This window comes from Aythya ferina (assembly GCF_964211825.1).
Source record: "Aythya ferina genome assembly, chromosome: 10".
In the NCBI taxonomy this organism is placed as follows: domain Eukaryota; kingdom Metazoa; phylum Chordata; class Aves; order Anseriformes; family Anatidae; genus Aythya; species Aythya ferina.
In genome coordinates this window covers 20,617,904-20,631,292 of record NC_140306.1, presented here as the reverse complement: position 1 = coordinate 20,631,292, position 13,389 = coordinate 20,617,904, and the positions used below count along the sequence as shown (strand labels likewise).

At 34.5% G+C, this 13,389-nt stretch overlaps 1 protein-coding gene across 6 annotated transcripts in view; it reads right to left on the bottom strand.

The window, feature by feature from the left end:
* The window catches only part of CACNA2D3 (calcium voltage-gated channel auxiliary subunit alpha2delta 3), a 468,808-nt gene that overhangs the window by 270,879 nt on the left and 184,540 nt on the right, over positions 1-13,389 (bottom strand). For all 6 annotated transcript variants that reach the window (XR_014696338.1, XR_014696339.1, XM_084530631.1 and 3 more), the window contains exons 6-8: positions 3,763-3,894; positions 2,320-2,380; positions 2,080-2,230 (exon numbers count right to left, since the gene is read on the bottom strand). Coding sequence is in view for 4 of the 6 variants with exons in the window: in XM_084530631.1 (XP_084386757.1) it covers positions 2,080-2,230; positions 2,320-2,380; positions 3,763-3,894 (344 nt within the window). In the remaining 2 variants the exon portion in view is untranslated. The remainder of the gene's footprint in view (positions 1-2,079; positions 2,231-2,319; positions 2,381-3,762; positions 3,895-13,389) is intronic.

Sequence of the window (13,389 nt, the reverse complement as noted above, 5' to 3'; positions counted from 1 at the left end):
TTAATGTAGAGTTTACATTTTGTAAAAGCATTTAAAAAATTTAAGCATTGGACAAAATTAGTACTCCTTTTATGATATTATTGTTAATTTAATGCATGAGCTGGAGTTACACTTCAAAGCAAATTGGAAAAATATGCCTTTTCTCTTGTTGTTGTAGGCATCTCTTTCATGCACCAGTACACTGACCTTACATTTTAATATAGGCAGCACAAAATCACTCTTGTATTTAAACAATTTCTTGCAATTCAATCATCTAGTCCATCAATTTCAGATAGATCTTGCAACAACCTAACCATGAAAGCTAAAACAATTTCTAACATTATGTTTTTATGTTTATTTTCTGGAAAGACTCACACTGAATTCTGCTTTCTGCTACATATAAAGTTTGAAATATATTTAGTAAAAAAACAAATGGACCTAATGGATATGAAACAATCCAACTAATGTACTGCTAACAGCTTTGAGGGCTTGTTGTTGGCTGCTTTGTTTTGTTGTTGTTATTTGTTTTCTATCCTACTAAATATTTTTAAGTGTTAATTGAATTTTTGATTACATTAGTATGTACTGACCATAACTCCTATTACCATTAATGAAAATTCTCAACTTTTATGTGCACAGGATACTGAAACGTATAACAACCCCAAAAGCCAACTGAATGCCTTTAGAAAACATTTTGTACAGTGTAAAGGGATAATAAAAAACTAATAGAATAATAAAATCATTAAGGTTGGAAAAGACTTCCAAGATCATCTGGTCCAACTGTCCTCCTACGACCAATCAATTATGCCCTCCTTCTACATGAGTTAATTATGTAATTATTATGAGGGAAGATTAATACAAAAGATATTCTGAACTAATTTATTAAAAATACAGTACATGCACATATATTTCAGGCATAGTTATTTCATACTCCAGACAATGTCAATGATTTACACTAGTGTTACCGGGATTGTTTATTTTAATAGAAAAATGGCACTTCTGTTTTACCATACCATGGGAAGGCCCAAATCCTCCTTATATTCAGAAGTTTGAATACATTCTTGGGATTTACATTAATGATAAAAGCACTTACTTATAAAGTGGTTTTATTTACTAACTCTCAAAACAATATCAAAGGGAAATTTATAGAACCATCAATATCTCCCCTCCTCAGCCAAAACATAGTCATGATCAATCCCATTACACCTCAATAAGTGTAAAACTATCCCCTTGTTATATATTTAAAGCTTGTATGTGAACCAACTACCACACACGAATAACAGAACTACTGATGATTCTTAGTTATCACTGTTCGTAAGCACCAGTAAAACCTTTCCACAAAACGTTACAATACACTTGTTGTTATTTGCAAAATAATGTCATATCATAGGATCAATATGGAAAAAGTATCCTAGAACTTAATATGTCTTCAATGCTAAACATCAGGCATTGCTTTTCACATGATTTTACAGATCAATAAATCTTACTTTTGGAGAATAGCATCTGAAATTGTGTTATGTGTTCATAATATTCAATGTTGCATTATAAGTACATGAAAAATGTGACAAAAATAATTTTAGAAGATTTATGATGGGTCATTAAAATGATAGTATGCAGTAGATTCTTATATTCATTATCTTGCTTTAGAGTTGTTTTGTGAACATTTCACTTCTGAAACTCAATTAGCTAGGTACACAGCACATTTCAGATTCACATTGAGGAGAACTGTAAAAATGAGGAGATACATTGGTATTTCACCTTGCCATGCAAGCTTCAGCAAGATCTAACATCTTATTCTATTAATTTCCCCTAATCTGGTTGTCTATTAATTAAACCCCGCTATGAGTATGACAGCTTAAGGGGCTTCAGATTGCAACTCCTAGAAAAACTCTTTGAAACACTGTCACCAGCTTGCACTGAAAAATCAGTCTTTCCAGTTAGTCCAAATGCCATCTGATATCTATCACCTGCCCTCAACATTTTTCAATTGTATTTTGTGATAAAAACACGATAGATAGCAACAGAAGATTATATGTCATTGCATTATTCTCTGTGAAAAGATGGAAGAAAAAGATGGAAAAAAAGTCCTGAGACACTCACAGCAATTATATTGAAGAAGTCATCATCACCAAGGGTATCCAAAATAGATGAAACTGTCTGTTTAGCAATGGTCAGTCGAAGCCCTTTCATACTGCCACTGACGTCTACTAAAATTACCACATCTTTTGGAGAAGTAGCTGCTTGGATGTACCTAAGATGAAAGACAAAACATCTTGTTCTTTAAAATACTGAACTTTTCTTTCTTCTACATTTCTTAAACATTGGACATCTATTACCTACCACTTTCTATTTCTGCAGTCAAATGCAATGACTCCATTCTCATCAGGTTCCCATTTAATACCTGTTCGGAAAATAAATAAATAAATAAATATAAAAAAAGATTACAAAATTTTACACAGTAACTTCTCAAAATGCATCTGTGATGTTGTGACAAAGTAATGTTTAAGAGTTTCATATTTGAATTTTACATTTGCTATTATAAGGTAGCTGAGAAAAAAAAAAAGGATAAAATAGCACTGACAGAAACAATACGATTTATGATTTTCTCACTCCTTTATAACCTACTCTAAAGTGAAAACCTCTTCAGAACTACTGTGCACATCATACTATTGTCACTGAAGTATTGTCATACTTGGTCTTCGGTGCTGACCATTTTCATGACATGCTGGCCAAGTCCCTTTCAAACTGTATGTGCTTAACATTTCATTGCTTATCTCAACAGGTACTGCTATATTAAGAGGTTCACTCACAGGTCATACATTTTGTATTTTGACCATTTAAAAAAAAAAAAAAAAAAAAAAAAAAGATTGACAGGCAGTCCTTTCAGCTTTTGCACTCAATCATCTAGCACAAAACAAAAAAACAGCCTTTAAAATAAAGATTAACATTTTCTATCCTTAAAATACTGTGGGGCTTGAGAACTCAACCATAATCTAAAATTAATACAGATGTATATACTGCTTTCAGCCACTTTCAAACCTACAGGCTTACAGTAAACTGGCTCGCATTAAACTCAAGACTTCATACATAAAAACAAACAACCAAAACAAATAAAAATGAAAACACAACATGGGTCACTGAACTGTCAGCTAAAGGAAAAGTTCACTCTGAGCCTGATCCAAAATTGCAGAAGCTGGGGATGAATTTATTTAGCTTTTTAGTTTATTTAGTATGTAGCATATTTGACATGCAATTAAATATAAACCTTAACTTGTAATACATTTAGTATTTATTTGCTAAATAGAAATAAGAAAAGTGATTTAGTTGAATTTTATTACAACTTGTATGAAAGTACCTTTAAAACAAATTTTTGAAATCTTTAAATGCAAGATAATAAATTATGGGGAAATCTAAGAACAGGATAAATTACCGGATAAATTAAAATCTTCATGTATGTCTTAATAGAACACATTATCTAAGTTCGGTAATGTATGAAGGGTCTTTAGTTTTTCTCCACAGACAGTTCAGAAGTTATTTTTCATATCTATGTATATATGAATAAAGAATATGTGTGAGCTATCTTAGGGGTTTAACTTCCAAATGGAAACTAGCAGAAAAAAAAAAATCAGAACATTGAAAACACTCAATAGAAATCTTTCTGAAAAGTAGATAAATTAAAATTGAACTTGCAAGTATCTGTGAATGTAAGGATTTGTGAAAATGCTCAATGGAAATTTGCAACCATAGCTTTTCTTTTTTTTTTTCAACCTGTATTCTTCTTACCTGGATATTGTCTGAAAAATCCTTTTGCACTTCCAAAGTACTGCCAGATGAGAGAAGGGTCACGATCAAAGTTATCAACAAACACCTTATTTAAGGATTCTGACCAATAAACTCCATTTACAATGGCTGGATCTAGGGAAAGAAAGAATTTTATTTTTTGGAGCGGAACGGAGAGATTTTTCTGAAATGGAATCTCTTCAACTCTGTTATCATCTTCAGCTTATTCAGTACCCCAAAATTTAGTGTCTGCAAACTATTGCAATTTCCTGTGTTAATAAAGAGTGTCAAAATAAATTCTATACAACCTGTCTGGATACCCTGTGCAACATGTTCTAGGTGACCCTGTTGAGCACTTGTTCTGGAGGACATAAGTGAGTCAACGTAACAGTAGATTATTTATTCAATTTTATTTCTTTAAACCCTTGGAATATCTCATGGCAACACTTTAGATATTTATTTTAATCTTCAATTTGATAAGGCCATTATTGCTATATTTAAATGTTTACTGGTGGGGACACAAAATAAAATACTTTTTTTTTCCCATACTTGGATGAATTATGGTATATATCCAAACACAAAATCTTATAGTACATAACACCAATTATTATTTGGAAAATGCTGGAACCAAATTTCACTACAATCTCATATTATTTTTGACTCCCATTGAGGTTGAAAAGTACAAAACAAATCCTTGATGTTGAAAATAAACTATTTCTGTTTACTACATTTTAGTACCTTCTTGACCCAGCAATTCCTAAAACCCCAGATTGCCCAAGTATGTTTTTAAGCTGCCATGTTGGTTCCATAGCAGTAAATACGAAATAAATGAACACAACTAAAAAAGTTGTGTTCCATCAGATCATGAGACAACTTTCATTGTCAAGGCTTTTAAGCTTTCAGCTGAATGAAAAATTCTTCCATTGGCCTTTAAAATACATATTTATGTATAATACGTATATAAAATGTATATAAAATCCTATTTTTAATTAAAGTATATTGAAATACCCATGTCACTATTGTAGTGGATCATTTTTATTAGCCCATCTACTTAGAGCCACTTTTTGTGTTCATATAGCTGTACTATGGATTAGAGAACTCAAGGGAAATACAGCCAAGAAAATTTTCCTTGAACATGTACATTTGAGTCTATATTTTGCATTATGTTGACAACACTAACCCCTAATCATCCAAATTCTGATCAAGAAAAACATTAATCTAGTGACTATGAAACTAATGGGAAATTTTTAACTTTTTTTTTTTTCCCTGAAAGGAGCATTAAACAAACATACTAAACAAGAGGGCACAATTAAAATATAGTCTCTGATGACTGGATTCCTTCTAAATTATTCCTGGTGGTAACTCACTACCTTCCTATACCCTGCATGTCTATCATGCTGTTCTTTTTACAATATGCCAAGAGCAATCTATCAGTCAAATTTTATGCATTTTTTTTTAATGCAAATTAGGTCACACAGTTTAGTCCTTTTAATACTGGAGTAAAAATTGAAGTGAGGAAAAAAATAAATCTATCCACAGTAACAAACTGAAGGCAGATACCTTATAAGTGAAAATTACCTCTCTCTACTAGTTACTACACCCTCAGGCAAACCAATCTCAAAACCAAGCTCCTTGCTGTAAATTTGATGACTGTTACATGGACACATCTCCAAGAACATGTGCCATCCTAAATGCCACGAAGTTCCTGGCCATATATCCACATTAAATTTTTAGAAGACCATCTTTCAATAATATATGTTAAGCTTACAGTTCTGGGCAACTCTTAGTTTTAGTAATTATGTTCTGCTTAAATTGCCCCCATTACTTCATTTAGAAACAATATGAAGTTTCCAGATTTTTGGTGAATGTCATCTGCATTTCCAAAATAGTTACTTTTCAATATTGGTAACTAAGTATTTGTGAATACTCAGGAATCTGAGAAGGGAGGAAAAGAATAAAATGTAAGAACATAATATAAATGCAAAATAATTTATGTGATGTTAGGGGGCTGATTCAAAGACAAGAAGTGTAAACGTCTTCTGCCACACATCTTGAAACATAATTTCTTCTTGTGCTTCCTGACAGTAACAGCCAAAAACAATTCAAGTATTCCCTGACCTTTTAGATGGGATTACTTGCAATTATATGGGATTTTGTTCCACTGCTGTTTGCGTAGATGCTATCAGTTTTTTTATTGACATTTAATACAAAACCAGTCTCCAAGCAAATAGCTACATTGACGTGAATCTGAAATATATTGTGAAAGAACAGTAAAAATGCATGTAGCAGTTAACCTGCTGTCACAGATACTGCTGATGCTAAGACGTAGGGCTGAACACTCAACAAAGGCAACCACAGTGTGCAGACTGAAAGATGTACATCAGCATGACAGAGGTTAGCACTATAATGAAAAGTACTTTAATTCACAAAATCCATGATAGTGTCTAGAGTAAGATAAGTCTATGGAAATAAACTAATTCATACATAGTGCATTTTGCTTTCCAATTACAGAAACTTTATAGAAAATAATAAAAAATAAGAAGAAAATAAGAAAATTCCTACAAAGGAATTCAGTTACTACGAAGAAAATGTGGCATACTGCTGTTTCCATACTCTATGTTCTTACCAAGAAAAATTGTTACTGATAATCCTTTGTTTTCTCCCCAGTTATTTTGCCTCTGTAATATGACCGTTAATTTCTCCTGGAAAGCTGACAAAGATACGAGCATCCAAAATGGTGTTCCTTCATGTAATATCTGGCCTCAAGGGCAGCCGCTAACATTGCAGAGCAGTACTGTCATACAATAAAGCAGTATGTGCACAGCCTGCAGAACCAAGCACTGGAAAAGAATGCAAAATCCGGCATCCTTTTGGCTCAAAGATAGCAGCAAAATTAGCTTAGTTTTGATGACACTGACAACATATTTAGTCTGGTCATATTTTAAAGAATAACAAAATCACATACTTTGCTGGGACATACACCAACAATCTAATAATTATACTACTCAACACTAATATGAATGCTTTTCAGGGTGATCCAACATATTCAAGAGCTAGGGCTGGGTGCCAATTTTGGCAACTGCCTTTGCTTTTTTCTCTCTCTTCCCTTCCCTGTCCTTCTACTGGGTAATGTGGATGCATCAGCTCGCAGATCAAAGCATCTGGACAACTGTAGGCACAGACGAAGGTGTTTGTCCGTTTTGCTTCATGTGCTGTGAACCATTCAGCAATATCAGAAAGCACGTTCCCTCCTCACAGGTATATGGAGTGGTAAAGACTTCAAGTGTATGATGGCGCAGAGGCATAGTGGTGAATATATACTTGTTTCAGTTTCCAATGTTGCCCTAATTACATGCCCCTTCTCCTTTGAAGTGGCAAGAACTGGAGTATGGCCAGATGCATTTATTTTCACAATGGCTTTCATGATTTTTTATTATTTATTTAGTAGTGAATATGGTGGCCTGAGATTCAACTTCAGTTCATTTGAAAGACAGAATTACAGTGGTAAAGTCCTCCCTAATGCTAGTTAATTTGGCAATAGAGATTTAGTCCTGACTCTGAGAATAGCTTGCAACCCAATTAAACATAAAAAAACTTCCTGCAGCAAATCAGCTACCTTTGAGGCTACCCATTCAGCAACTGACCTGGTTTGACTCTGCTTAACTTCTCAGATAAAACAACTAAAAGCAAACAATGGAAAGGTAGCTCTCTGAAGTGGTTAGAGCAAAGCTCTCAATACAGGACATAAGCAGGTTTGAACAAAGAATATTAGGGTCTTGGAGCAAAAGTCGAAGTATGCACATGCTGTCCATCTCTGGAAGAGCTACCAAGATTCTTCTGTAATAGAGCAGCTGTCACAGGAGCCAAGCACATGGGACAGTTATACCTATCACTAATACAGTATAAGAAAACAGGATTGTCTACCTGGCAATTTTGTAAAAGGCCTTCGCAGAGGAGATCCCAAGCCAAAACCCAGTAGTGCTGACAGAGGATCACACCATAAATTGATGTGACTACAGATAGCAGGATAATTCTGTATTTTTAGAGAAGACATAGCCCAAGACTATGAAAGCTAAGAAATAACACTCTGAGGAGCTGTAGGATGCCAGGGTATGACTGAGAAACAAATTAAAATACATGAAAAAATACTGTCAGAAAATAAATAAATAAATAAAATAAAACAAAATAAAATAAAATAAAATTTAAAATAAAATTATAGCTAGCAAAGAGAAAGCAAATACGCAAAACATAAGAATTAACCAAAATGAATGGAGACCCTCTATATGCATCAATTTTATCATAGTAGCAAAATTAAAGACTGAAAACAGAGCTAGTTCTGACACATGGTAAGAAGAAATTTCTGCACAGGCTGATGGAACCATGACTGTCAGCAACCAGGAAATCGAGACCTGTACCAGTGGCAGGGCAGGAAAAAGCATTATGACATACAACACAGAAAGCCAGTGGAATGCATTGCAAACTACAGGAAATGAAGGCAAATGTGATGGCTGCTAAATGAAGCCAATTGTAAGCCAATTGTGTTGTAAAATATTTAATGCATAACATACCAAAAGGGGCAATTTTAGCAGAGCTGTTGTTAAAGTGATATACAACAAAGGCAAGGTACAGCCTTGGAAATAAAAGCCATCCTTTCAGAAATTGCTCAAGGAAAGACCTGTTCACAAACCTTTACAAAAACTGTTCTAAAAAAGGACCAGGCAAACATGTAAATTAACATTTTACTATAAATGTCTAATTCCTAATCTTCTGATAATCAAAGAGATGCACAGAATTATAGAAACAAGCCAATTTAGTTACACCACACAGTGCAAGAAGGTCCCATAATGACACTTACAATGGGAGACATTAAAGACCTCTACTTTTACCCACCACATCATGCCTGTTGTATACAACAAATGGAGGCATGAGAACCTCTAGAAAGAGGTGTTTTAGTCTGCAAAACACATTCAGTCATACTGGATGATAATAAGCCATCTAAACATCAGTACATTCCTGGAAGTATCAACACAATACAAATGTGTTAAGTACCAGCAATGAGAGTACACTTATTATCAGCACGACAAGTAACTGTGTCTCACCCTCTCAAGTCAATCATCTCTTAATGTTGTACTGCTTTATAAGCTTTGAGTCACACATTCTCCTTGCACAAAAGACCACTTGCACAATTTGAGTAGAAGGGAAGCTCCATTCAGACCAAAACAGTTGGAAAAAGCCCCACTGATATTAAAACATTTGTCAGGTTCAAAGCTTCTGAAACTAGCATTAAAACATACTGAAAACACAGAGCAGATGCACAAATACATCTAGGGACAAATACATTACAATATCACTTATGGATTCTTAACATTATTTGCTCCTTTAGGAACATGCCAAATAAAAGATGTAAGAAAGACACCTAGATAAACAAAGTACAGCATAAAATTGTCTTTGTAGGTTTTTAGCCAAATGGTGTTTTGAAACAGTTTATATTCTAGCCAAGCATACTAATACTTGACCAGAAGAGCATGCCTCCTTTTCTCTTCACAAAACACGGATCCAAGAAAAATCCAGTATGGCTCCTTGTTATGTAGCAGGATAGAGAGGCAAATAATTACTCCATTCTAAAATAGTAGAAAAATGAATAAAATGCATAAATAAATAAAAAGCGCATCTTTGGATAAACTTCTATGATTCTTCATGTAAATGTCAACCTTCTCTGCTCCATACAAAACAAAAACTACAATTCTTACCTTTGCCATACAGCCATTTAATGAAAAGGCTTTTTATATTCAGTCTTAAAGGATTTCAGAAAACCAGAACTATTATGTCAATTACTGCTAAGTGTACAGATGAAGAATGCTTTCACAACATAGTTCATGGGGGAAATAATGTCTTGAAAAAATCTTAAAGTAAAGCAGAACAAACTGAAAAACAAACAAAACCCCCCAATGCATTCCTAGCAAGTGAACTCAATCCATTAAAAATAATCTTCTACGGAATCATGAGATTTTTTTCTTTAATATTCCACTCTGAAAGCTAGCTTCTGTAATTTTTCCTGTTTGTTATTTTAAGTCAATAACAGAACATATTCTGATCACTTTTTCTCATTAAAATAAAGAAATGGACAAAAGTAAGGAAAATTAGCACTCTAAAGGAGAACAAACAAGTTACACATTTTCAATATTTAAAGGTACATTACTTACCAAAAAAGTGAAACAACTTGCACACCAGAGGGTACTGATGAACAATAACCTGAAATAAATTCTCTACGGACAGGAAGCTCTTTGCTAAACGTATGGTATATTTACACACACATATCCTGTACATCTCTATAGACCTGGATGTATATTGTTTTGTTTTTATTTGATTTTTTGATATGTTCAAGCCTTTCTTTGGCTTACAGAGAAGTTACACAAAAAGGGAAGTGACCAACAAGAAAATCCCCCAAACAATAGTCTTCCAGACTCAAAATACAGAGAATAAAGGTAGGAAGAAAGATACTTTCTGTGTTTGAAGTGATTGATTTTTTTGCACTTTTCAGAAGACAAAGCAATTGCTTTAACAACAAGACAATGGTACCCTCACTGAAGATTCCTAAAGCCTGCTTGGGTGGAATTTATTCCTATTTGTTGATGGAAGAAGAATCCTGAATCTCTCTGCAAACAGACACATTAAAAAAATAATGCCTGATTTTGGCACAAACTTCTGCTCCAGGTAGAGAACTGATCTACAATGCAACAAAATACCCACATTTGTCACACATAAAAGGATTTTTTTTTTTTTTTTTTTTGAAAAAGTGAATTTTCAAGCTTTTCTTAAATTTAAAAACATAGGTCTAAATGAGAATTAAAAACATTTACTTTGATCCTGCAATATAATGTATATTTCATGTAAGAACTTTTCACCACTGCATTCCAGACTGATCTTTCAAGCAAGCAACATGTTCTAGATGCATCTTTAAAAGCCCATACAGCTGGATGAGGTTAAACCATTTATGTTAGTCCAACACATAGCTGCTTCCTTACTGCTGCGCTGACTGTCTGGGAACAAATGCAATTATTTCAGTGCTAACACACTTAAGGTTTCTTTTTGTTTAGTGATGCCAAATGTAACCAGGCCAGAAGAGAACCTGTTTCAGTTGAGGGATGCTAGGGTTGAGTGGATAATTCCCAAGGTAATCAACAGTGAATATGAAATAACTTATCAGACTCTCTGAAATTAAGCACCCCAAATAAGCACCCCAAACATAGCATACCTACAAGTCACAGATGTTGAGACTATGGAAAGTAATACTGCTTGGGTTAAAAACTGCTTTTAAAGTCTCAATTGAATGTAGCTTAAAATGTACTTCAGTTAGTTCTGCAACATCACTCAGTTCACTCCGATTCAGAGAGGCTGTTTTTGCTGTGCTTGTTATTCGCGTTCTCAGTCTAGCACTACTTTACCTTTTGAGACTCATTTACCTTATTCTTGAAAAATTTGTCTTTGTAGACCACACTCTTCCCCTACAATTCAAATTGTAGGGGAAAAAAAAAAAGTTTTGAGGCAGTCAGTGGTACCTGATGTGAACTCATGCTCATGGAAGCCAAGGCAAGAGATACCTGCACTCACATTGAGCCCATTTTCACCTATGCCCAAGGTAGGTGTGGTGCAGGGCAGGACCATACCAAGGCACCAATTCCAGAGCTGGAAGCCATGCGGCTAAACTGGCATGGCACAGCATGGGCTAATGAGGAGCCTTATAACAGGATTTGTTACCTACAACTCTGCATCCTGCAAGAGCCTAATGCTCTCAGTTGAGCTCCAATGTGTGCTGTGAACATGACATTATATACATACCTAGATGCGTTACCTAGTACCCTGGCCCAAGTGGGCAGGAGCAGCAGCATTAAGTAGCTGCTACCTCCATTGGTTCACAACAGGAGCAGAAATTCTGGCTCCATAGCTCCTAACCCACCATCAGAGAAGTTAATACAAATCAGAGACAACAATACAGAAAATGGAAAGATGAAAGAGAAGACTGAGTAATTTCCTACCATTATAGGCCAATGGTAAATTTTTACCACTGTCTCACCCCAGGAAGCAACATGTACAGGAGGCACCATGATTAACAGAAGTGTCTCAGGTCAAAAGGCCTCTTCATACTATACCTGAGGTAGGGCACACGAACAAACCTTCCCTTGCTCCCATTTGTCATTAGGTAAAGCCCAGCCCCAAGTAACTAAGCAACAGCTGCTGAATAAGGAGTAGCAGAAAATAGGGCTTTTTCTGTAAAAAATTAATGTTACTGTGTAGTTTGTATTAGACTTCTAGTTGCCATGGCAATGTAGCTGTATTAGAAATATAGATTAGATCCACAGCCAGAGAGACAGAGACTAGGATACAAGATAGATAAGGCACAGTAGTACATGTCTTGCCTAGTGATTCCAACATCTCCAAAATGCTTGTTCAAAAAAAAAAAAAAAAAAAAAATTAAACAAATGTATCTGTGAAGAAAAAGCCCTTTGCAAGAACAAAGCAGCAGCCTGAGGAGGCTCTGAGAACCAGATCTGAGGCAGAATTTGAGCAAAAACAGATGGAACAAGAAGAGAAGTCTGTGCATCTTTGTCCAATAGTCCGTAACAGTTAAAACAAAGAAATATGGGAAGAGAGGAAACTCTCTGCAACCTTGACTAAATCAGACTAAGAAAGTTCCTTTTAAATTAAACAATGACCAAAGTTAGGAAGACAGTGCAAACACTGTCCTAAAGAACTTAAAATGTGAAGACAAACAATTCAGTCAATGGATTTCAAAATATAAGTATAATGGTCCAGGACAGTATGTGTCTGTGACTATTTAAATAACAAGTCCAGGATGTTGAGGATGTTGAATTTTCAGAAGCACAGTCCATAAAATCATATATAACAGTGACAGGCAAGATTTTATTTCTTAATTTCACACCTTGCAGGAAAGTGGTTTTACGTATCTGCTAGTTGCAGATTATAATCTTTCTGCATCACTTAAGAAATGAATTGTTTTGGTTCTAATATTCTAGATAATAGGTAATCTCAGTTTTGACAGGCTCTTGGAAGGAGTTGATAGGAAAGTATGACTGAACAATATTCATAGCTCTTTTTAAGTAGCAAATTGAAAAAACTCAGTTAATCAAGAAATGGTTGTGGTTCATCATGTTTCAAAATCTTTTAGAGAAGGCTTTATTATATGCCGCAGGTTTTTTCCTATGCAATCAAAACTTTTGGTTACTGTCTGCATTTATTGACTCATAGTGCATAAACTCATCTTTTAACATGCAGTGAAAATCATGCAATGGAAATTCCATTTGACGCAAGTGATGTTCTTTACCAGTATATAAAGTGATTAAGCAAAACTTGAAGATAATTTGCAAAGTCTGAGTCTGAAATCTACTTTTGCAGTATTTCTACTATTGAAGGAGTAAACACGGAAAGCAGAGAAGCACAGGCTAGACTTCATGTTTTGTTTGTAAAGACGCTGAGTCCATAATTATTCAAAGCTACATTGCATTCATACTATTTGTAAGTTATTTAAGTATTTGTGAGGCAATTAATTATGAAGATAGGAAGGTAGAATTAAGGAAACAAATGCAAGAAACAAGAAACAAAACATCAACC